We start from the raw sequence: 23312 nt of genomic DNA on the forward strand, positions 1-23312 counted from the left end.
TTATCTATGTCCTAATGCTTAGTCGCCAGGTATCAAATGATACCACCACAAGTTTCAACCGGCTATCGATCAAGGAGCCAAACACCAGTTAGTTAGTTCAAGGTCAGGGGTACTTTATTTACACACAATTAGACATTAAACACTGCTAGTTAACTACACCTATCGACTAAGACAACCTGTACTTAACTTCGGGAACCCGGCTTAGGTCAGAGAAACAGTGGCTGCTGTTCGATTCTGGATCTATCGAGTCCGAAGGAGTAACTGCTGCTCAGCTAGGTTCATCCGTCTGGTAGCGAGTGTTGAACTTCTACTTGCTTCTGGTGTTGCTGCAATTGGAGATGGCCGTGACCGGGGTGCCAGGTCCAAGAGAGGACGAACATGTGGCGAACTCTTCTTTTTATACTTGGGGGTTTTTGCGCTCTTTTGGGTGGTCCTTCAGTCTGGACCGACTAATTGGGTGATCCCTGATCACTCTGTTCGATTCCTAACCAATAAGTGGGCGGGGATCTGGATGGCTGGGCGTGTTCCAAGCGGTCACTAACCCTGTTGTTTATGCGTCTCCTGAACAGGGAGTGGCGCCAAAATGTCTGGGACTGTACCGGTCGCTCGAGTACCTGTCCTTTGTTTTGGTGAAGATGGGCCATTAAATGCTAATCGGCCTCATTGCAATGCTAATTGGTCGGAGTTTCGATACCATCTGGACTTCTTGCTTACAAATATGCATTTCAGGCTCTGAGCCTACCTGAGACTTGGCTTGTTCATTTTACCCGCTAGACTTTGCGAGTTTCCCTGTACCTAGTTGGAAGTGGCCATCCCAGATGGTTACACAATCAATGTTCTCCAACGACTGGTCTCTTGGGGCTGGGATCATTTTATTTAATTGTTAAAAAGACATAATTATTTGAGTTTGGATGTTACAGTATAATAATTAAAAATTTATTATAGAATTATAGACAAATGCATTGCAGATTTGTTTCCATTAGTTGAAACCTAAGCCCAGTTTTTGAAGTACACCTATTGCTTTCCACAAACCGGATGTTCTATGATTGGCGTGTCGACGAACCAGTAAATGACAAATTGAACTTTCCAACCAATTAATGAGTAGAGGCCGAGACTATTGAGGCTTTTTGTTGGGGAAGCCATCATTAGTGTTACTAACATACAATTTATAATTAGTGAGCTGTTTACAGTTAAAACAATTTTATTTCAGTGTGTTTCACTTGAAACTTATGGCAGAGTTGGTTTAGCCCATGGTCTCCAATCTGAGAATCATCATTCAATTTGTTGATTGGATTATACTGAATTGTGGGCTTATGTTCAATACCAATACATTTTATTTATCCTTAAGAACCAAAGGGAAAGAGACATCCATTAATCACGTCACTCAATTCTAAAAAGCTTATTTCTGAAGTTGTTGGAAAACATTAGGCAATTATGACCAGTAAATTTGTTTCATGTGCCAAATTTCATCCTCAGTGGTTCCTCAATTGAGATCAGCTAGCATAGATAAGTGCGGCACAGTAGGGGACAGTGGGCCTAGGTGGGTGCTTTTTCGGAGGGTCAGTGCAGACTTGATGGGCCAAATGGCCTCCTGCACTGTAGGGATTCTATGATATGGATTAAAGGAAAGTAGAATCAGAACAGCCGACCACTTAGCCTTTCAAGCCAGCTCTGCCATTCAATGAGATCATGGCTGATCTGTGACCAAACTCCATATTGACTTCTCGTTATAGCTCGTCTCATTGGATAAACTTGCAAGCCAATTCCTTCCATTTTAAATGCTGTGGGTAACCTATGGCTAAATGTAGCCTCACGTGCATTTAATTTACTATGATGAGAGCAAAGAAGAAGCATCACAGTTTAAATGCTTCAAATTATTTTTTTAGGAACGAATCCTTAGTAATGTGTGCTCTCTTGAATGTATGCAAGAACACTTTTGGTTTATTCTTTCTAGAGGTCTGAGTGAAATAAAATATTGTCCACTGGACTACATTAAATCTTTTGAGTAACAGGGAACCAATGTTTAGTGGCTGAAGGTTCACATGAGGATAGCTATTGTGGTAAATCAAAACAAATCATACTTGTGTGGTAGGAATACTCTACAAAGACTGCAGTTGAGGCTTGTTTCATAGATAAAATGAAAGTAAGTTTATTGTCGCGGTATATGCATAATTACCAACATGAACAAAATAAAATAACTCCATGACAGAGCAACATATTTACTTATTTTCTCTTTAATGTTGTGACACTTTGGATACATGCTAGCATTCATCTAGCTAGACCACTCCAGTGACCTCAGCCATGGTTAATGTCAGGAGCTGTATAAAATCAGTAAGGAGGCGTGACTTCAAATCTGCCAGACAGCTGTTCTGAGTTGACCTCCTGAAAGTACATGAATGTTTGTTTTGCAAGATAGAATGTAAGTGATCCAAATATATTTGAGATTGTATGGCATTTTTGTTTTAATTTATGATAGAAATTCTCTCACTGGCGCTCAACTGTGTAATCGAATGAAAGCTGAATGACTTCTGAGAAGGAACTTTGGAAAGTAGTGCAGATACAGAAATAATCCTTTGCAAATGAACTGGTATTATGTGCATGTGTATGGTACCTCATTGGCACCACATTGTTTCTATTAACTGTTTACTATTAAGTTTAGTTGATAATTTTCCATTTCCATTGAGACTTTCTATACTGCAAAGCTTTTATGACACCTGTAGTGCAACCCGTTTTAAGTTTTCCCTCAAAATATTATGTAATTTTATATTTTGAAGTTTTCCCTACACATTCCTTTGAAGATTCACTATTCTTCTGAAAAATGGTTATGTTTGTTTTGTTCCTCTTGTTTCAGAAAAGATAGCTGAATTCAACCAGTGTTGAACCTACACGCAAAGCTGAACTCAACCAGTGTTGAACCTACAAGGCAAAGTGTTGAGGTCAGAATAACCAAATTTGATCAGAGTGTTGAACCTGCATACAGAGCAGTTGAGGTCAAATGGTTAAGATACCTATATTTTTCTGTCTGTCCTAGCGATAACATTCCTCTACATCTTAGCAGTGTAGATGCCATTATCTAACTTTATCTCATCTACTTTATTCCAATCTTGAAAGATGGTCTGAGTTATAAGGAGAGGCTGGATAGGCTGGAACTTTTTTCCCTGGAGCGTAGGAGGCTTACGGGTGATCTTACAGAGGTCTATAAAATAACGAGGATCATAGATCAGGTAGATAGTCAACATATTTTCCCAAAGGCAGAGGAGTTTAGAGCTAGAGGGCATAGGTTTAAAGTGAGAGGGGAGAAATACAAAAGAGACCAGAGGAGAAATTTATTCACACAGGGTGGCGAGCATCTGAAACGGGCTGCCGCGTGCAGTGGTAGAGGCGCGTACAATTTTGTCATTTAAAAAGCAGTTAGACAGTTTTGTGTGCAGGGTGGGTATAGAGGAAGTGGGACTAGCTTAGTGATAGAAACTGGGCGGCATGGGCTAGCTGGGCGGAAGGGCCTGTTTCCATGCTGTAAATATCTATGACTCTATTTCACTACTGCCATTGTCATCTTAGATTTTTTATTTGGCTGTGTCTTTCTGATTGGAGATGCCAAGGATTTTTTGTGGGACAGAATTGCTGTGGAGGTCAGTTGAATATGTCCGTGCCGATCAGTGGTACCGTATCTGTTTTGTAGAGAGATGATCAGACATAATCCCGAGTATTGGCTAGGCAGACTTTCTTATATTTTGTTCTCTTCGCGCAGTTGGGAATTATTGCCTCTGCAGTCACACACATTTTCTTCCCTATTGTGGAACTATACTTCAATAGATTCATTTTTCTAATGGGTATCGATGATAAACAGTCTGTCTTTCCAGTAATGACCTGCTCATTATAAGTTGTCATTAATTTATCTTTGTGTTCTTACAATCTTCTAAATATGGCAATTAGTACAAATCAAAGCAGACACTAGTTTAATTTATTCTGCTGATGATGCTGTTGCTAGCACTGGAGTATGCAGTAATAAGAGCATGGATTTCTAGCTTCAGGATTGTAGTTTCCATTAATGGATTTACTGAATTGATCTCTGCATGGTACGCTTGAATGATGCAGTTTCAGTGTTCATATGTAGGGGCACATTTTGCTGGACAGAATGCCTCTGGCAGTGTTCCTCATTTTTTTTGCAGCTTTGATCTGGAGTTGGTTTACCCTATGCTCGAAAGCCTTGTATTTCATGACCCGTAATGCTTCAACAGTGCTTGTTCCCAAAAATGCATTCTGAGCAGATTTAGACGTTGGATTTTGAAGCAGTTGACTGGGCTGTATCCGGTTTGTTTAATCTTGCAGCTGGTTAGCAGCAATAGCAGGCTGAAGCAGAGCATTTGGTTAACTTTGTATAACACGGCCATCTGGTATCTACCTGACAATGTAAAAATTTCCCAAGTATGTCCTTTCACAAAAGACAGGGAAATTCCAACCTGACTATCAGTCTATTTTCAGTCATCAAAGTGATGAAAGATGTTCCAACAGAACAATAATGTGGCACTTAGGCAGCAGTACCCTGCTTGCTGATGCCCAGTTTGGATTCCACTTGACTCCTGATCTTGTTACAGTCTTGGTCCAAACATGGACAAAAAAGTTGGAATCCAGAGGTGAGGTGAGAGTGACTGACCTTGACATCAAGGCACCATTTGACTAAGTGTGGCATCAAGAAACCCTAGCTAAATTGAAGTCAGTGGTAATCGGTAATGGTGTTGGGGGGGGTGGGGGGAGGGGGGGGGGGGCGGATTTGTGGGGGGGAGAAGAGGAAGAAGGGCTGGGGAGGAAGAGAGTGAACTCTCATTGGTTAGAATCATACCTAGCACAAAGGAAGATGTTGCTGTTGTTGGAGGTCAATCATCTCAGTTCCAGAACATCACTGCAGAAGTTCCTCAGGGTTGTACTCTTGGCCTAACCATCTTCAGCTGCTTCATCAGTGATCTTCCCTCCATTGTGAGGTCAGAAATAGGGATGTTCACTGATGATTCCACAATGCTCAGCACCATTTGCAACTCCTTGGATACTGAAGGAACGCCTGGATAACATTCAGACTTGGGCTGATAAATGGTAAGTAAGAGTTATGCCCTAAGTGCCAGTGACCATCTCAACAAGAGAGAATCTAACCATTGGTTACTGGTTATGAACAGGCCTTGGAACAAGTTGGTGAACAGCTTCCACGTCTTGTGGAAGCCGTCCTCTGATCCTTGGATGGTGTACTTTATTTTCTCCAGCCTGAGAAATTCCATCAGGTTGGACAGCCGGTCTGCAACCTTTGGTGGTGCTGCTAATCGCCAGCCGAGCAGGAGCTCTAGTGGACGATCGGTTGGGGGGGGGGGGGGGGGGGGGGGGGGGGCGGCGGCGGCGGCTGCTAGGGCATCTGCTCCCCCCTCCACGTGAAGAGCTTTGGCTGCTCTGATATCCCGAAGACGGCTCTACCCTCACTCCCCCAAGGCTGGACATGGCCTCAAAGAAGGACATCCAGCACCCGGCAATTTTGGGGCAGGACCAGAACATGTGGGTGTGGTTGGCCAGGCCTCCCTGGCACTGTTCACACTTGTCCTCCACCTCTGGGTAGAACTCCCTCATTCGTGTTCTGGTTAGATTCGCCCTGTATATCGCCTTTAGCTGCGTTAGGCTCAGTCCTGCACACATGGAGGTAAACTTTGCCCTGTGCAGTGCTTCAATTCAAAGTCCACCTATTTCCCTGCCTAGCTTTTCCTCCCATTTCTTTCTTGGCTCATCCAGGGGTGAGCGCACATCCTCTGATAGTCATCCGTACTTGTCCCCGCACAGTTCCCCTCTCCTGGTTCATCCGTGTTGAGTAGTCCTTCTAGTAATGAGTGTCCTGGTATCTGGGGGCGCAATGTCATTTCCTTCCCTCTTGGGAGTTGGAACGTGTCCATGAGTTCCCTCAAGGTCGTAACTCTACCTGGTCCTGTCTCCACATTTTGAGGGAGGTGTCCATGTTTACATTGGCCGGGGGGGGGGGGGGGGGGGGGGGGGGGAGAGGAGAGAGAGGGGGAGGGAGGGGGGAGGGAGGGGGGAGGGAGGGGGGAGATTGAACGGCAACCTCCTCAGCTCTGCTTCTCCCACCTGCGGATTCACAGGAAGGTGTAGCTCCGACTCAGCCTAACTTTGTAATCTGACAAGGCTTCAAACTCCTTTCGAAGTTTAATATTCCTTTCCATTCTGGCCAGGGAATTTGAGATGTAGAGAAGCAGGACATTGCATCGAGTCTATGCTCTCTGTCTCCCTTTCGGATGCCTCTCCACCCCATCGATGCTCTGAAGGCGATTGCCAGTGGGTTGGTTGCCAGAGCAAATAGTAGCGGGGATAAAGGACATTTCTGTCTTGTGCCTCTGTGCAACCGGAAGTATCCAGAGCTGGTGGTGTTGGTTCGTACGCTCACCATGGAAGCTCTGTACAGTGGTTCCATCCACGGTGAACCCTGGCACAAACCCAAACTGTTCCAGTACTTCGGAGGTATTTCCATTCAACCCTGTCGAAGGCCTACTCTGCATACAGGGTGATGATCACCTCTGGGTGTTCTCTCCCTGGATGGAGTCACGTTCACCGGGCGCCTGATGTTTGCTGTTAGCTGTCTGCCCTTTCAAAATCACGTCTGATTTTCCTCGACTACCTCCGGCATGCAGCTCTCCAGCTGCTTCGACAGGATCTTGGCATCAGTATTAAGGAGTGAGATGGCCTTGTAACCCACACCCCATCGGCCAACCTTTGCGACCCATGCGGGCCAACCTTCAACCCAATTGTGGTACAGAACATGTGGAAATAAGGCTCTGTCAGCGAGACTGTCTTTCCCAATCTTAAATGCGACACCCAGATCCTAACCATTCTTGGAGTAAGAGATTTCCACTTCATCAGCTTCAAAGTTCAGAAAGCAACCAATCACATCATTCTCCCCAAACTTTTTGCAGCCGGCTGAGCAGCCTTCAAAAAGACTGCAACCGTACATAAAAAAAATGCGGCTGCACTGCGCATGTGTGCCCGCTCATCGGTGCGCTTGAGAAGAGTTGTGCGCTTGAGAAGAGTTGTGCGCATCAGTCTCATTCTGCACTTCATTGCTCAAGCTTTGCTGTCCTCTAAAGCATAAAAACATGTGACTTTTGAAACTCAACCACAGACCAGTCAGCAGCAAAACCTTCATGGGAGAAATCACTTCTTTGAGGTTCTTAATCCTCCGTTTTGGAATAGATGTATTAGTTAAGATTTGATAGTGAATAAAAGAAGGATATTGGCATCTATTCTTTAGATCTTTTTATTCAGGAAATATTATGATTTGGTATCAATAAATAGGAAAAGATTATTCCTTAGAACATGGCAATGGGCCCTTTGACTCACCCAGTCAGTATTGGTGTTTATCCTTCACAAGGAAACAGTCCAAATCAGGTTTACCCACCCCATTCCCACACACCTTCACCCTGTTTTCTTTTGTTCAGCCTAATCTTGGATGTTAATGGTTACTGGTTCAGCATTAATCCTGGCAACAAACTCTACAACCTGAACTCTGAAGAACTTTCTCCTCCCTATTCTGCACCTCATGCATTTGATTGTGTACTGAAGAATGATCGCTTATTCTTGACTCCTCAACTGCTGGATTAAAACCCCAGTTCAAAAGAGAAGTCCATCTTTATTCCCATAACGTTTTGAGCTAGAATAGACTTGCAGACTTGATGTTCCCATCCTTTCTGTTCTTTCCTTGAAGGCAGTGACCCAGACTGTTACAACTCTGCAGCTACTGAGTCTTGTACTGCACCCAACTGTTCATTTTAGAGTGTGTGTGTCAAATGGTGTGTGGTTGTCATTCAGTGAAATACTGTAGTTGTGGGAACATCAAGGATAGACTGAATCTTTTCATCACAAACTCCCCATCCAATGTATGCATAGTTACAATGGTCACTGGATAATGTGACCAATGTGTATTTCCCCTCTAGTTGTCTGAGGAAACAGAAGATAATTGTAAGGTTGCTGAGGTTTAACAATACAGAATAGGCATTAAACATACATTGTTTTTATAGCTCTTACAAAATTATAGATTTATTAACCCTATTAATCTAATGAAGTGCTTCTGATAACTAATTTTCTAAAATGTATGAGTGTGAAGCAATGTAGGTTCAAAATTAAAGAGTGAGGATCAAAGTAGAAAACACAATGGAACCAGAATTGGGTGACTAAAGCTGGTCTCAGCAATGGTGACCATGAAACTATCGGATTGCCATAGAAATCCACCTGGTTCTCTAATGTTCTTTTACAGGGATGGAAATCTGCCATCCTTACCTGGTCTGGCCTTCATATGACTCTAAACCCAAAATGTGGTTGGCTCTGAACTGCTCCTGAGATGGCCCAGGAAGACCAAAGTGCTACAGGAAGGTCAACACGAGAGGGGACTGCAGCAGTTCAAGGCAGCTCACAACCACCTTCTCAAGGGCAACAAATGCTGGCCTTGCCAGCAATGCTTCCATCCCAAGAAAGGATAAAAAAATATTTTTTGAGTAGAATATTTGGTAATATTACTGATTGTTCAAATGGGAGCTGATTGAACTGGGAAACCTTGCTACCTGCAAATAAGATCTTTTACTGCAGAGTGTTTGGCTCCCCTCTAGTGTGAATTTTGTTTTGTTCGGCATAGACCAAAATATTCATGAACATAATCTGAGAAATTTGGAACAGGCCCTGGAGCAAGGTGCTTGGTGAGAATTGTCATGGGATATTTTGGGCTGGGGAGTGATGAGAGTTTGGACTTGCATTTGTTTCCTCAGAAATATTTCAATATCGTTGCATGAAAGTGTCTGGCTTGGCTGAACCTGAAGAATCAGGCCTGTGCTCGAGCTAAAAGTTAGCAATTGTATCAGAGTAGACTGGACTTAATTACTATGGACAAAACCACCCGTTGAAGCAATTTTTTCAGACGAATTGTGGAAAGTTAGCTATTATTGTTTAAGTTGCTGCATGTTTTGGAGTCTGTGGCTTGGAGTGAATGCATGTTTTTGCCTTAAAACACAAATGATTCTAAACTTGACCCTAATGAAATAAACATTTAATTTGAACTTCTGTGGCAACCTGTAATGTCATCTTAGCCTAAGGTGTAATTATTTCATTGTCTAAATATCTTTGTTTATTGAAAAGCACCTCTGTATTGTAGTCGATTCAGATGCATCCTTTTAGTCATTTTTAAATACTTGCTTGTGCTTTCAGGCTAATTTCCCATCTGCCAATGAATTAAATTAACATTTCAATAACTTTCATTTTTTTTTGTGAAACATTGAGTTCCATTTGATGGTGACCATGCACTCTCCATTTGTCCAACCCCAGATCTGTAAGAAGTGATGTGCCATTTCTACAGTTTGAATCCAGTTATTTATAAGCTATTACCAGCAGTAATATTAGCTTCTATTTCTGCTGTTCTAAATCTTAATTTCTACTTAAATTTTTGTGCACACTTACCTTACGACATCCGTTGAACAAAAGAGGAAACCAGGGGAATTGTATTAACTTCAACACAATTTGCAGTGATGTCTGAAGTGTAACAAGTTTTGTGTATGGCAACACAGTGCTGTTTCTTTCAGAAATTAAAATAAAACATATCTCTGTATTTTCAATCTATTCTGCTTATTTTGAGTTCCTGTTTAGTTTTGTTTTATTTCCAATTTTATTTTTATTTTTTCACTGTCTTTGACCCTGCAGGAATTATTGGGGTACAGTTCCATGTGTGATTGTTCCCGTTATGCAAGTTCCTGGGCAGTTTAATGCTGAGTGGAAGTATGGGTTGGTAGGCTGTGAAAGCTGCACCCAGTTGACATCACTGTGTACTTACCAATAGCAGAGGTCACTAGATAATGATAAGTGGAAATCATTCCCTCCTTGGAACTTAGTAGCCCAATGATGCTGAGTCAATTGAATCATAACTCTATCTGCACCCATCACCTTGTCTGTATGACTCAGCTACTTGTTAGTTTCATAGAATTTACAGTGCTGAAGGAGGCCATTCAGCCCATCGAGTCTGCACTGCCCCTTTGAAAGAGAACCCTTCTCAAGCCCACGCCTCAATCTTATTCCAGTAACCTAACTTAACCATTTTGGACACTCGGGCAATTTAGCACGGCCAATCCACCACACATCCCGCACATCTTTGGACTGTGGGAGGAAACCTGAGCACCCGGGGGAAACTCACGCAGACGCAGGGAGAACGTGCAGGCTCTGCACAGACAGTGACCCAAGCCGGGAATCTAACCTGGGACCCTGGAGCTGTGAAGCAACTGTGCTAACCACTGTGCTGCCCATTGTAAATCCATTGAACCAAGAGGGTCTCTTGCAATGCCTAAACTATTAAATGATATCTAGAAGCAGTTTGATCACTATAGAATTTCCTTCCTCACAGGAGGCGTTCTTTTTCCACCCATGCCGTGGAAAATTGACGAGATGTCTGTTTTCCACTTAAAGTTCGCTCAAGGGATCATAGATTTGAGAATGTGTTGCATTATTGCCATCTGGGGTGGGTAGGATGTGTTGATTGATTGAAACAAGGGAGGGAAAAACGGGGGTGGGGGTGGGGGGGGGGGGGGGGGGGGGCGGAAATGATGTGGTGGATCACCCCAAGAGCAGCTGCTTCTGGAAAGGTTTAGGTTTAATTCAATGGCTTCTGATCGTCAAACATTGGATTGTTTCCCGTCAGTCCTTCAATCCTACATAAAATGGTTAATCAGATTGCTAAATCAGTGATAGGCTTCCATTAATAAACTTTTACATTGTCTTGGTTTTTAGTCTTTGTTTTGCCATAATCTAGTATAGAAAATTTGCTGTAGAGTACAAATCTAGTGAAACTGTTGAACCCTGTTCGAGGATCTAGGAATGCACTGCAATTAATATCTGAAATATGTCATGCTTTTTATCTGTGCAGGAGTCCGAGTGGATGTCTTCATGGATATTGTTGATATATTTAATCCCTTGATAGCCACCGACCACTTGGATGACGGTCTGATTTTAGAGCCAGACTTAGAAAGTGAAGTTTGTGATTGTGGCACAGAACCCGACATCCTGGGAGGTTCTTTAAGAAACATGCTGAGTGACAAAGATCCTATGCTAGGATCTGCTAGTGCACAGTTCAGCCTGCCCTTTTCAGATAATGAAGATGGCAACTTTCAGCTAACTTGCTCAACAGGTAGGTCTGACTTACTTTTTGGCTGCAGTGCCTGCAAAAGCATTGTGGGCTAGTGTCGCCATTTAGTATTTGTATGAATGGGTGGACAAGGTTCCCATCCCCCACCCCTCTCACCCCTTCCCCCTTCCCTTACACAATGCCAGAACCTCTGAAGGCACCAGTTGAGTTTTCAAGGGATTATCTAACTGATTTTACATTGGGAAAAATCTTGTTTATGTTATGGTGAGATTTTTAAAAAGCCAAACATAGATGCATGCAAGTCTAGGGCGCTCCTATCGAGCCAGCAGGCATGTTGGGCGAGCCTGTTGAATTATTGTTGTGTTGGCATATTGAAGTTTATTTCCAATTTTGTGTTGTTCATCCCTTGAAGCATAGAATCATATTAGAGCACAGAAGGCCTTTTGGATCATCATGTCTGTGCTGGCTCTCCTAAGGCTATTCACCTATTGCCACTGCCCTGTCCCCTCATTTCTGCATGTTCCTCACTTTCAGATGTTTAAAACATTTGGAAAGTGTAAAGATTTACACCACAAAAAGCGACAATGTGCCTACTGTGTCTGTGCCAGCTGAAAAATGAGCCACTCCGCCTAATCTTATTTTTTTAGCACTTGTTCTGTAGGCCTGAAGGTTAGGGGACCTTGTGTACATATCCAGGCATCTTTTAAATTAGTTGAGTGTTTCTGTCTCTACTACCCTTTCAGGCAGTGAGATGCAGACTCCAGATTAACTTTTCCTAATCTCCCTTCTAGTCTTTCTATTGTTTAGTCTCACTAAATTTATCTCCCCTGACACTGATCTCTCTGCCATGGGAAATAGGTCCTTCGCTTCCAGTTGTTCCAGGCTCCCCTCAACCTTGTACACCTCAAATTAAATCTCCCCACTGCCACCTCTTTTCAAAGGAAATTACTCCAGCCTATCCAATCTTTCTGCAGAACTGCAATTTTCCAGTCCTGGCAACATCCTTATAAATCTCCTCTGTACCCACTTGAATGAAATTACATCCTTTCTGTAATGAGGTGACCACAACTGCACGCTCTATTCAAGTTGTAGCCCAACTAGTGTTATAGTGCCAGCCTAACCTCCCTGCTATATTCTATAAAGGAAATTATTCCATATGCCTTCTGAACCACCCTGTTCAGAAATCTGGATGTGCGCTAAATTTTGTTCACTCCCTCCATATCTCTCAGTATCTTCTCATTTATTGTTTATTCTTTTGCCTTGTTCAATCTTCCCAAATACATCAGCTCACACTTGTCCGGTTTGAATTCCATTTGTCACTTTTCCGCCCATCTGACCAGTCATTGATCACTTCCTGCAGTCCACAGCTTCCTTTCCCTTCTCATCTGCAATCCAGGTGGCCAATTTATGCGTCATCTGCAAACGTCTTGATCATGCCCCCTAGATGCATGTTGGAGTTAGCACTGTACTATGTCTACGGTAACTTGAAATGAACACAGTTAGAATGTTTATTGAAGTGACTCCTATTAAAGCTAAGTTGAAGTTAATATCGGGGTCAGGTTTGAGAGGAAGCAAATATTCACATCAGTTATTATTTGAGCGGTAGAGAAAAAACAGTTGCATTGGAGGTATGTAAAACATGTCTGACAGTGACAAAATCATTCAGGTTATAGTCTTCTAGTTGAATTCAGAATTACAGTTAAGGTTAGCTTGGATAATTATTTAACCTTTCTTCAAAGTATATGCATATGTAATTTAGATTAAAATAATTTCTTAATGTAACTCATTAGTGATGCCAGCAATTGGTTTTAATCCATTCAACAATCATTTACTGTTTTCCAAGTGCGCAAAGCTTATAATTTAACAGGTCTAAAGGGAATTATTTTCAAGAATACATAGAACAAAAAAATGCCACTGTGCATGTAATCAAGTTAATATGTATTATAACCAATATTAAGGAGGTGCACTAAATGTAGAATTCATTTTTTAAACTGTTTTGAACTATTGGCTGGAACATTTATTATTTATGTTGCCTCTTCTGGCCATATGTCTGAAGACTAGTGAACTTGGTAGAAATTATTTTATAAAAAAGGTATTCATAGAATAGAGAGGAATTTGATTTTCTTTAAGGAAAACTTACAGCTGATTGTATTTTTTACGTTGGAATGTGTTTACAAAATAACTTGTTGTAAATGTCACAAAATTAGCACATCTTGAAATGTTTTTTACGCCAACTTAATTTAAAAAAAAATCCAAACTCTTAAACAAAATTAGTTTGTTCACATTCAGTTTATTTTGAAAATGGGCTTGCTGACTAGTGGATACACAGAATTGAGGGTTTTGCACATTACCAAGGTTTTTTTGTCGATTTCACTTACTTCCAGGTGCCACATTTGGAGTAACTATTTAACTTCATGGTAAATATCCGTGAAACTGCAGCCCTGCAGTAATGCATAAGCACTATTGTGGTATTACTGGTCATGAACAGGGGGAGGTGGTACTGATTCTAGTGTCTCACTAGATAATTGAGTCTGACAAACCAGACAGGTCTCAGAGTCACTGCTGAATTAACTGATTTCAACTTGGCTGATGGTAATGCGGCATTACATTTGGCCCAGCACTTGTGTTTGGGAGGGGAAGTGAAATCAACCATGGTTCCTGTGCCTGGGTGGTGGAACTTGGGCAAGCTTGGAACTGTGATGGTCAGACAGAATTGTGCTTTAGCTGTGACTTCCCTTATTTAATCGAGTATGTTTTAAGAACAGTCAGTTAGGTATCTTAAGAGTTGCTGAAAACTGTGGAACTGTACCACTACACAGACTGAATTGGGGCTTCTGGAAAAGGGAAGAAGGAAAATTGAAAAAAGTATTGATGCAGTGTGGGGTTAAAACTGTTGCTTACCAATGAAAGAGTGGACATCTGTTGGGGCTTTTGGGTGATATATCTCTCTATTGTTGCTCTGGGATGTGTCCTTGATCAGGACATTGATTGTTTAAATTTTTTGGATTGGCAAACATTCCTGAGAACCTGGTAGTCTGTGCGTGATGGGAGGAATAATTTTTTGTTTTGGGTAAGCAGCAATATTGCACACCATCTAGAAAGAGCATTGTTACAATTCTTTAAAAAAATAAATAAATTTAGAGTACCCAATTATTATTTCCAATTAAGGGGCAATTTAGAGTGCCCAATCTAACTATCCTGCACATCTTTGGGTTGTGGGGGTGAAACCCACGCAGACACGCAGAATGGACAGTGACCCAGGGCTGGTATTTGGACCCGGGTCCTCAGCGCCGTAGGCAGCAATGCTAACCACTGCGCCACCGTGCTGCCCATTGTTACAATTCTTAAGCTTTGCTGTAAAACTCTGGCGGAAACATACTCTTGCCCAAGAAAACTCTCTTGGGATCTTGCCAGGGAATGACAAGTGCATTCCTTATGTTCAGTGTCTGATTGTGATCTGTTTATTATTTGTTTCGTTTATTTGTCAGTACATTCACTATTGTCATAGACAATGCAGCTGAGTATAAAGAGGTCATGCCACACCATAATTCCTGAATGTCACAATTGGGATTGTGTGTGCCCTTTCTGCCTCCAGACTCCATGCACATTGCAGAACTCCAGCAAAATGACATGATTCAGAATGCGATACTATAGGCAACAGCCTTAGTCGAACTTCCTGGAAGTTTATGTTCTTGCTGTTTCTTTTTTTTCCCAATTAAGGGGCAATTTAGTGTGGCCAATCGACCTATCCTGCACATAGAATAGAATCCCTACAGTGCAGAAGGAGGCTATTCAGCCCATCGGATCAGCATCACCCTATCCCTGTAATCCAGGAACCCCACCTAATCTTTTAGATACTAAGGGGCAATTTAGGATGGGCAACTTAGGATGCCCAATCAACCTGTTTTAAAATTTTTTTTAAGAGTATCCAATTTTTCCCCCCAATTTTTTTCCAATTATAGGGCAATTTATTATGGCCAATCCATCTACCCTGCACATCTTTGGGTTGTGGGGATGAGACCCTCGCAGACACGTGCAGAATGTGCAACCTCTACACGGACAGTGACCCAGCGCCGGGATCGAACCTGGGACTTTGGTGCTGTGAGGCAGCAGTGCTAACCACTATGCCAACGTGCCACCCTGAATGTCCAATCCACCTAACCTACAGATCTGTGGGAGGAACCCAGAGCACCCGGAGGAAACCCACGCAGCCTCGGGGAGAAACGCAAACTCCACACAGTCACCTGAGACCAGAATCTTTGGGTTGTAGGGGTGAGATTGGGGAGAATGTACAAACTCCACACGGACTGTGACCCGGGGCCGTGATCAAATCTGGGTCCTTGGTGCCGTGAGGTAGCAATGCTAACCACTGCGCCACCGTGCTCCCCTATTCTTGCTGTTTATGATCAGCTATTCTTCAGTACCATCAGCGGGAGGATGTAATTTTATTGAGGATAGTTTACATATACGTTTCCTGTCAGAAATATGGACACAGGAATGTATAATGGTAAAGTTGACAAGTCACAAAGATCTTACTATAATAACTTTATAGACTTCATTGCATACAGATATAAAGTTTTGAAATGCAGATATTGGTAGCTACCTCCCTTTCAAAAACAGCCAAGCGGTTTGCCTCCGTTCAGTAGACTGTGGCTTTTGATGGCAGTAAATGGTGGAGCATAAAGCAGTTTCCGGGTTTTCTAGCTGGCGTTCACCTCCTTAAATGAGGTGATGGATTCCCGTGTAACCCATAAAATTATTTATTCTGTATATTAGTTTGTGAAGTAAAATGTTGAACGCATTCAAGTTTGTTAATGTGCCTGTCACAGATTGCTATCTTTAATTGTAAATTTAGTATACAGAAAGGCTAGCTTTAAAATGATTTTGTATTTGCAACTATCACATGAGCTTTTCTCCTTTTTATTTTTCCAGTTGCTGAACTTGAGCTCACTGATGAGAGTGACATAAAGGAAAGTGACCTTGACACAATGGAGGAAGAAGATTTGTCCGATTTATCCAGCAGAAAAACAAAGGGTAAATCACCAAAATCTGCTGTGCAGTCACCTCGCAAATCTCCACGTTTGTTGGCCCAGGGTAAGATGCCGCAAAAAATATTTTTCTGGATTTTCTCCTCTTATAAAGTTTACTTTTATCTTAAAATGTAACCTCTGTAAAATTTAGGATCTGGCTAAACATTGAAATTTATAAATTGAATTGTACTTTACCTTTTTAAGTAATAGTAATATTGCGTGTGCATAATTCTGTTTTCTACTTTATACTGTCAGTTTTGGTTAAAGTTGTTCTTGTTTCGGTTTCTTTTATGTTTAATGTTGGAGATTGACTTGTGCCTTCTATTTTACACAAATTGAAGTTTCGGTTTTTCCTTGTCTATTTTAAAGGTATGCTAATAGCTTTTTCTGTAACCACTTGTAAGCCCTGTGTAATAATAATAATCTTTATTAGTGTCACAAGTAGGTTTACATTAACTCTGCAATGAAGTTACTGTGAAAATCCCCTAGTCGTCACACTCCGGCACCTGTTCGGGTAAGCCGAGGGAGAATTCAGAATGTCCAATTCATCTAACAAGCACGTATTTCGGGACTTTGTGGGAAGAAACTGGAGCACCCGGAGGAAACCCACACAGACACGTGGAGAATGTGCAGACTCTGCACAGTGACCCAAGCGGGAGTTGAACCTGGGACCCTGGCACTGTGAAGTGACAGTGCTAACCATTGCTATTCCCATCACTTGGAACATGAGGCTGTTTTAATTTCCATTGTTTATGCACTTTGCTGCTACATTTGTTCTTGGTGAATAGTATGAGCATTCTCTACATTCTATTTTGGCCAATAAGTATTCACTATGGAAAGGCAAAATATTGGTGCTGTTCTCATTTAGAATCCATCTACTTTCAACAGGTTTAGTGTTTAGTGATCAGAAGTGGGAAACTTGGCCAATTTTGCTTCCCATTCCTAATGTAAGGGTACCGAGGCCATTGTAAAATTTTTATCCACTTTTAGCTAAAATCAAGTAACTGAGCATGAAATAACGATTTAAAAGTTGAGTGACTTCTAGACTGAATGGCTCATCTGCTCACAGGGTGTATGTGTTGATTTATTGGGAGGCACTCAAAAATGCAAATTCTATGCCTAGAAAAAAATACTATGTTTATTTTTATAGTACTGTTTTATTTAATTAATATGCCCGATATTAAACCCTTTTAAGTCTGTGCTTTATAACTTGTGATTTAAAATAAAAGGCTGCTAGAATGGTTATTTTGAAGTTGTAGAATTTTCAAGGGGTAAGCTTGATTTTGAAGTGCCGGAGTTTTTAAACAAACAAGAAGATCAGTTGATCCGGAAATAAATCAAAGGGTTTGTGCTTAATTGCAAATCTGGATCTTATAATTCTTACACTCAGAAGTTGGAACTGCTTTTATTTGGACAGGATGAATCTAATTTCAAGTAATTAATTTAATGGAAAATGTAATTTTTAAGATTTATTGTGCAAATTCATAAATTCTGTTGTTGGGCATCATTCCATTTCAAAATACTTAAGGTAATAGCCAAATACAATTTGTTTATCTGGTATAAACTGGGTGGCTTCCTGTGTGTGGTAAGATTCAATTAATTTTTTAAGTATAAACATCACGTATGTAACCTTTTGAAACACCAGTGCTAGATATTTAAAGCTAAAATGCACAGGTTTTAAATGTTCAAAGTTATTGCTAAAGATTCTTTCTTTCTTTTAAAGAACCAATTCGAAGTCTACGCAACAGTACCATAGCCAAACGACCCAGCCCAGCAAACGTAGCTCTTGCAAAAAGGAAGGAGCAGGTAAAATATGTCTCAATTGGAGCAGGTTCAGCAAAACTGCCGGATAGGCATGAAAAACAAAGCCCACAAAAATCTGTAGGAAAGGGTAAACCACAGCAGCAGAATGTATCAGAAAATGCACAAAGTAGTGCAGAAATTCATTGTGATACTGTAGAGTCTGAACCTGTAGATTCAAAGAACCCTGAACTGAGATCATTGGAAATGTGCAACATACCTGAAAATACACTTGAACTAACTTGTGGAAATCATAAATGTACTGTGGCAGAATCAGTGGAGCAGGAAGTAATTGAGTCTGCATCAGAATTGCAATGTTCTAGAGAACCATTAATTGCTTTAGGGACAGAAAATGTCCCCCCAGATGTAACGGAGGATGCAAATGAACTCCACTGTGTAGAGGTGCAAGTTGCACCAGTCAGCCAAAATCCAATTGAACCTGCTCTGGAATCGCAGTGTTCAGCAGAATTGTTCACGGAAACTGCTCAGGAGTCTACAGTCGAGCACGTTGATGCGCAGAAAATTGTGGATTGTGCTACTTGTGGAGATGAGCAAGCAGCAGTCACAGACCACAGTTCAGTTAAGTCTCCGCTGGAATCGCAGCTCTCTGCAGAATCATTAATTGGTGCCGATCCAGATGGAATGCCTGAAGATACTACGACAGTAGCTGCTGATCTTCACAAAAATGTATGTGAGCCTCCTCATGGAAATACCAATGCAGCAGCAGAGGAATTAAAGGAGATTGTAGTCAAAGAACAGAATATGCAACTGAATGAAAGGATAGCAATTGTGGATAGTAACATTATTAATGAACAGAAAGAGGAGCCAATTGAGTTGGATCCTGGTGTACTGAGTACTGAAACTGCACCACCTATAAACAAGGTGGAAGACCTGCCAAAACTAGAAGAAAATCAGCAGAGGTCAGTAGACGAAGAATTTCCGATACCCTCTGAATTAAGTGCTTCTGTAGATTGTGTAGAAGCAAAAGAAAACCTTGATATGCAGTCAAGCAAAGGAACCACACACAATAATGCTAGCCAACCTATAAAAGCGAATATTTCAGATACCTTGGAACTAATTGAAGACTCTGGGAATAATAAAACAGCTCAGCTTGAGACTGGGGTCACTGTTTCACCAAAGCCTGAAAGTGTGACACGAGAGGGTGAACTTGAAGTAGGAAGACCTCTTTCTCCAAAAATAGCTGCCAAAGGTATCAATGAAGCTGGTCCTCATGTGGCATGTAAGAAGCAGGATAATATAAATGCACAGGATAATTCAAGTGAGCAACAACTAGGTCCCAGTAAAGAAGAAACGCAGGACCTTTTTGAAAATAAAGACCATGAGGAAATTGCCCCTGAAAAGCAAGTTGATGCTGCGGAGTCCAAGAGCCAGGCTTCAAAACATGATGTGTCGGCATTGAAGCCTCAGCATAAGCTTGCACTTGATCTAAAACCAGAGCAGACTGAAAACGTCCTTCCCTCGAATAGGAAAAAAGCAAAGTTGGATATTCAGTCCTCTGAGGCACTTAAACAATCTAAGCCACATACTTCCCCCTTAGCCAGTAAACGGAAGGCAGTGGACCCAGATGAACATCATCCCCAGAAGACCGTTAAGTGCTTGAAAACACAGATTGGACAGGACGCTAAATTGAAAATCGACCAAGCACAAAAGCAAAATATAAATAAGGTGTATCCTGTTTCCCAGGTAGCAAAAATGCAGTCAACGAGCAAGATAGTTTCGATGACTCCTGCAGGGCATAAGTCAAAGAAAATAATTCAGACATCTAAGCATACTTCTAACTCTACTCCAAAACTAATCGAGTTACCAGCAAAACAGGTGTTTCGCTCTGGCCACAAACCTGTCCCTTCGACAGGTAAAATAGTTTCCCAACAGGCAGAGAATATAAAGGAAAAAGACAAAGGAAGGATTGTGGAGCATTCTAATGAAGATGATAAAGATAAATTGAAAGTTAGAAAAAATGAGAAGGGCATTCTTCCACGGCAGAGGAGAAGCAGCAAAAGCCTCTCATTGGATGAACCACCATTATTTATCCCGGATAATTTACCTGTGATTAAAAAAGAGGAAACTGACATGGACCATTCTGCCCCTGTTGCTACTTCAGATTTATGGGACCCCAAAAGACTGTGTGGTTTTTGTCGGAAGCCGCACAACAGCAGGTGAGCTCTTATGTAACCAAAATCCTGCACATGTCTTCTGAGATTTTGTTTTGTGAACCCCCAGAGAGAAGAATTGTATTATTGTTTAAGATATTTCCTGTGTCTGCTGACAATTAATATGGCAACCTTTCTGGAAGCTTTAAACCTGGTTTGATCGAATGCAGTAGCAATTTTGTATCACTGGCAACAGAGAAGTTAAGCCTAAAGCTACATTATATAGCCAGTGTTTTCAGAGAACAATGCATTGTTCTCAAGCAGTTCTGCATGTAGTTATTTAAATGATCCCTGTGACAACTGGTGAAATTTGTAGTGTCTTTAATGTCATGAAATGCCTCAACTTCACGGGAGCATTGTGAAACAAAATGAGGCACCAAGCCACAAGGAGAAATGGAGTCAGATAACCAAAAGCTTGGTCAAAAAAGTAGTTTTCAAAGTTTGGCAGAGGGTGTGCATCAGGAATTCCAGAATTAGGGCATAAGAAAGTGAAGGCAGGCCACTAATGGTAGAGTGATTAAAATTGGGGTGTGCAAAAGATGAGTGCAGATTTCTTGAAGGATTGTAAGGCTGGAAAAGATGAGCAATGGGGAAATTGGAAAACCAGAATGAGAATTTTAATATCAAGTCCCTGCTTGACCAGGTGCCAATGTAAATCAATGAGTACAGAGCTGATAGATGAATGGGACTTAGTGAAGGTATGGCCAGCAGATTTTGGATGACCTCCAGTTTACAGATTATAGAATGCGGAAGACCAACCAGGAATGTGTTGGACTGGTCAAGTCTAGAGGCGAATGAGGGTTTCCGCAGCAGATGAGCTGAGATAGGGGTAGTATTAGTGATGGTTTAAGTATGTGATTGGAAGCTTATCTCATGGGTCAAATATGACACCAAAGTTGTGACCAGATTGGTTTAGTTGCTCTCTGAGAGGTGGGTGGGAAATGGAATATGAAGAAGGGACCCAAGACTTCAGTCTTCCTGGTATTTACGTGCAGACTCCACACAGTCACCCAAGGTCGGAATTGAACCCGGGTCCCTGGTGCTACCCCTACCACCGTGCCACTTGTTGTCATAGTCACATCGCATTTCACTTGTTACTTTGATATGAGTTGTATTGTAGAACAAAAACCTGATGAGAGGGATTCAAACATGGACTTCCGGGAAACATAGGAACGAATTTAAGAGGCAACAACATGTTCACGGACATGGAGAGGAAAGGGATAATGGAGTCGGGGTAATAGTTTGCAAGGATGCTGAAGTCAAAGCCCGCTTTTTTGGCGATAGGGATGATGGCAGATTTTCAGGAGAGATGGGCAACAGCTGAAGAGAGAGAACCGTTTATAATATCTGAAACATGGGGACCAGCAGAGGAAATTGGGTAGTCAACAGTTTAGTGGGAATAGGATCGAGGGAGCAGAAGGTCATGTTGATAGGCTCAGAGAGGGTATAAGGGGAGATGGGAGAGAAACTAGAGGAATGTGTGAGTTCAGGACTTTAAAGGTGGTTTGGTCCGGTAGGCTAGTGGACATGAGGAACGCTGCAGACTCGGATGGTCTCACCCCTGAACTCCTGTTACAGGCGCCTGGTCAGACCCCAACAGTGGCTAAGATACTGAACAGAACCTCAAGGTTTATTTGATATTTTGTTTTTAATAAACGCTTTATTGAGGTATTTCTTTGCCATTATAACAGCAACAAAATCAACAATATACATAACAAGGAAAATATAAACATAGTGCAAATTCCACCTTCCTCTCCCACAGGTCTTGCCATTACTTAACCCCCTAACCTACGCTAACCTTACCCCCCCCCCCTCCTTTCTGCTAACGATTAGTTCTCTGCGAGGAAGTCAACTAATGGTTGCCACCTCCGGGCCAACCCCAACAGAGACTCTCTCATGGCGAACTTAATTTTCTCCAGGCAGAGGAAGCCTGCCATGTCTGAAAGCCAGGTCTCCGATTTCGGGGGCTTTGAGTTCCTCCATGCCAGCAATATGCACCTCCGGGCTACTTAGGGAAGCAAAGGCCAGAACATCCGCCTCTTTCTCCTCCTGGATTCCCGGGTCCTGCGATACCCCAAAAATCGCCACCGGACTCATTGCCACCCTTGCATTTAATACTGTGGACATGGCAAACCCCTGCCAAAATCCCCTCAGCTTTGGGCATGCCCAGAACATATGGACATGGTTCACTGCCCTCCCCCGCACGCTTCACGCACCTGTCCTCCAACCCAAAGAATCTGCTCATCCGGGCCACTGTCATGTGAGCCCGGTGAACGAACTTGAATTGAATCGGGCTGAGGCTGGCACATGTTGCGGTCGCATTGGCCCTTCCAAATGCTTCCGCCCAGAAGCCCCCCTCTATCTCTCCTCTCAGCTCCTCCTCCCACTTTTGCTTCAGCTCCTTGGTCTGCGTCACCTCCGAACCCACGCGCTTTATATATGTCCGAGACACTCCCCTCTCCGATCCATCCTCTAGAGACTACCCTATCCTGAATCCCCCTTAGTGGCAGGAGTGGGAAGGTTGGTACCTGCTTCCGCAGAGAATCTGTAAATATTGGAATTCATTTCCCCCAGTCAATGCAAACTTTTCCTCCAGCGGCCTCATACTCGGGAAGCTTCCTTCTAAGAACAAGACCCATCCTCTCAATCCCCGCTCTCTACCAAATTCGGAACCCCCCGTCCATCCTCCCAGGGGCAAACCGATGGTTATCGCAGATTGGGGACCACATCGGCGCCCCCTCTGCTCCCACATTTCTCCTCCACTCTCGGGGCCGCCGCCACCACCACTGGACTGGTGGAGTATGTGCCGGTGGGAACTGCAGGGGCGCCGTTACCAACGCCCCCAAACTTGTGTCCTTACAAGAAGCCGCCTCCATGTGCACCCCCGCCGGCTCACCCCCCACCATCCACCTCCTCACCATGGCTATATCAGCTGCCCCCCCCACCACTCTTAACGGCGGTTCCCCCAGTCGCTGCTCCTGACCTCTTGCCTGAACCACAAAGAACTCGCTCTTCCCCATATTGAGCTTATACCCCGAAAAGTGGCCGAATTCCTCTAAGGTTCCCATAATTTCTTCCATCCCCTCCATTGGGTCTGAGACATACAAAAGTAAGTCATCCGCATACAACGAGACTCTGTGCCGCCCCCCCCCC

General features: G+C 42.6%; 1 protein-coding gene across 1 annotated transcript in view; it reads left to right on the plus strand.

Annotated features, from left to right (window-relative positions):
* The window catches only part of phf3 (PHD finger protein 3), a 172685-nt gene that overhangs the window by 16458 nt on the left and 132915 nt on the right, over positions 1–23312 (plus strand). The window contains 4 exon segments of the mRNA XM_038800669.1: positions 2852–2936; positions 10940–11200; positions 16091–16252; positions 17912–20165. Of these exon segments, the coding sequence (XP_038656597.1) occupies positions 10960–11200; positions 16091–16252; positions 17912–20165 (2657 nt within the window). The 5' untranslated portion in view covers positions 2852–2936; positions 10940–10959.

This window comes from Scyliorhinus canicula, chromosome 6 (assembly GCF_902713615.1).
Source record: "Scyliorhinus canicula chromosome 6, sScyCan1.1, whole genome shotgun sequence".
Lineage (NCBI taxonomy): Eukaryota > Metazoa > Chordata > Chondrichthyes > Carcharhiniformes > Scyliorhinidae > Scyliorhinus > Scyliorhinus canicula.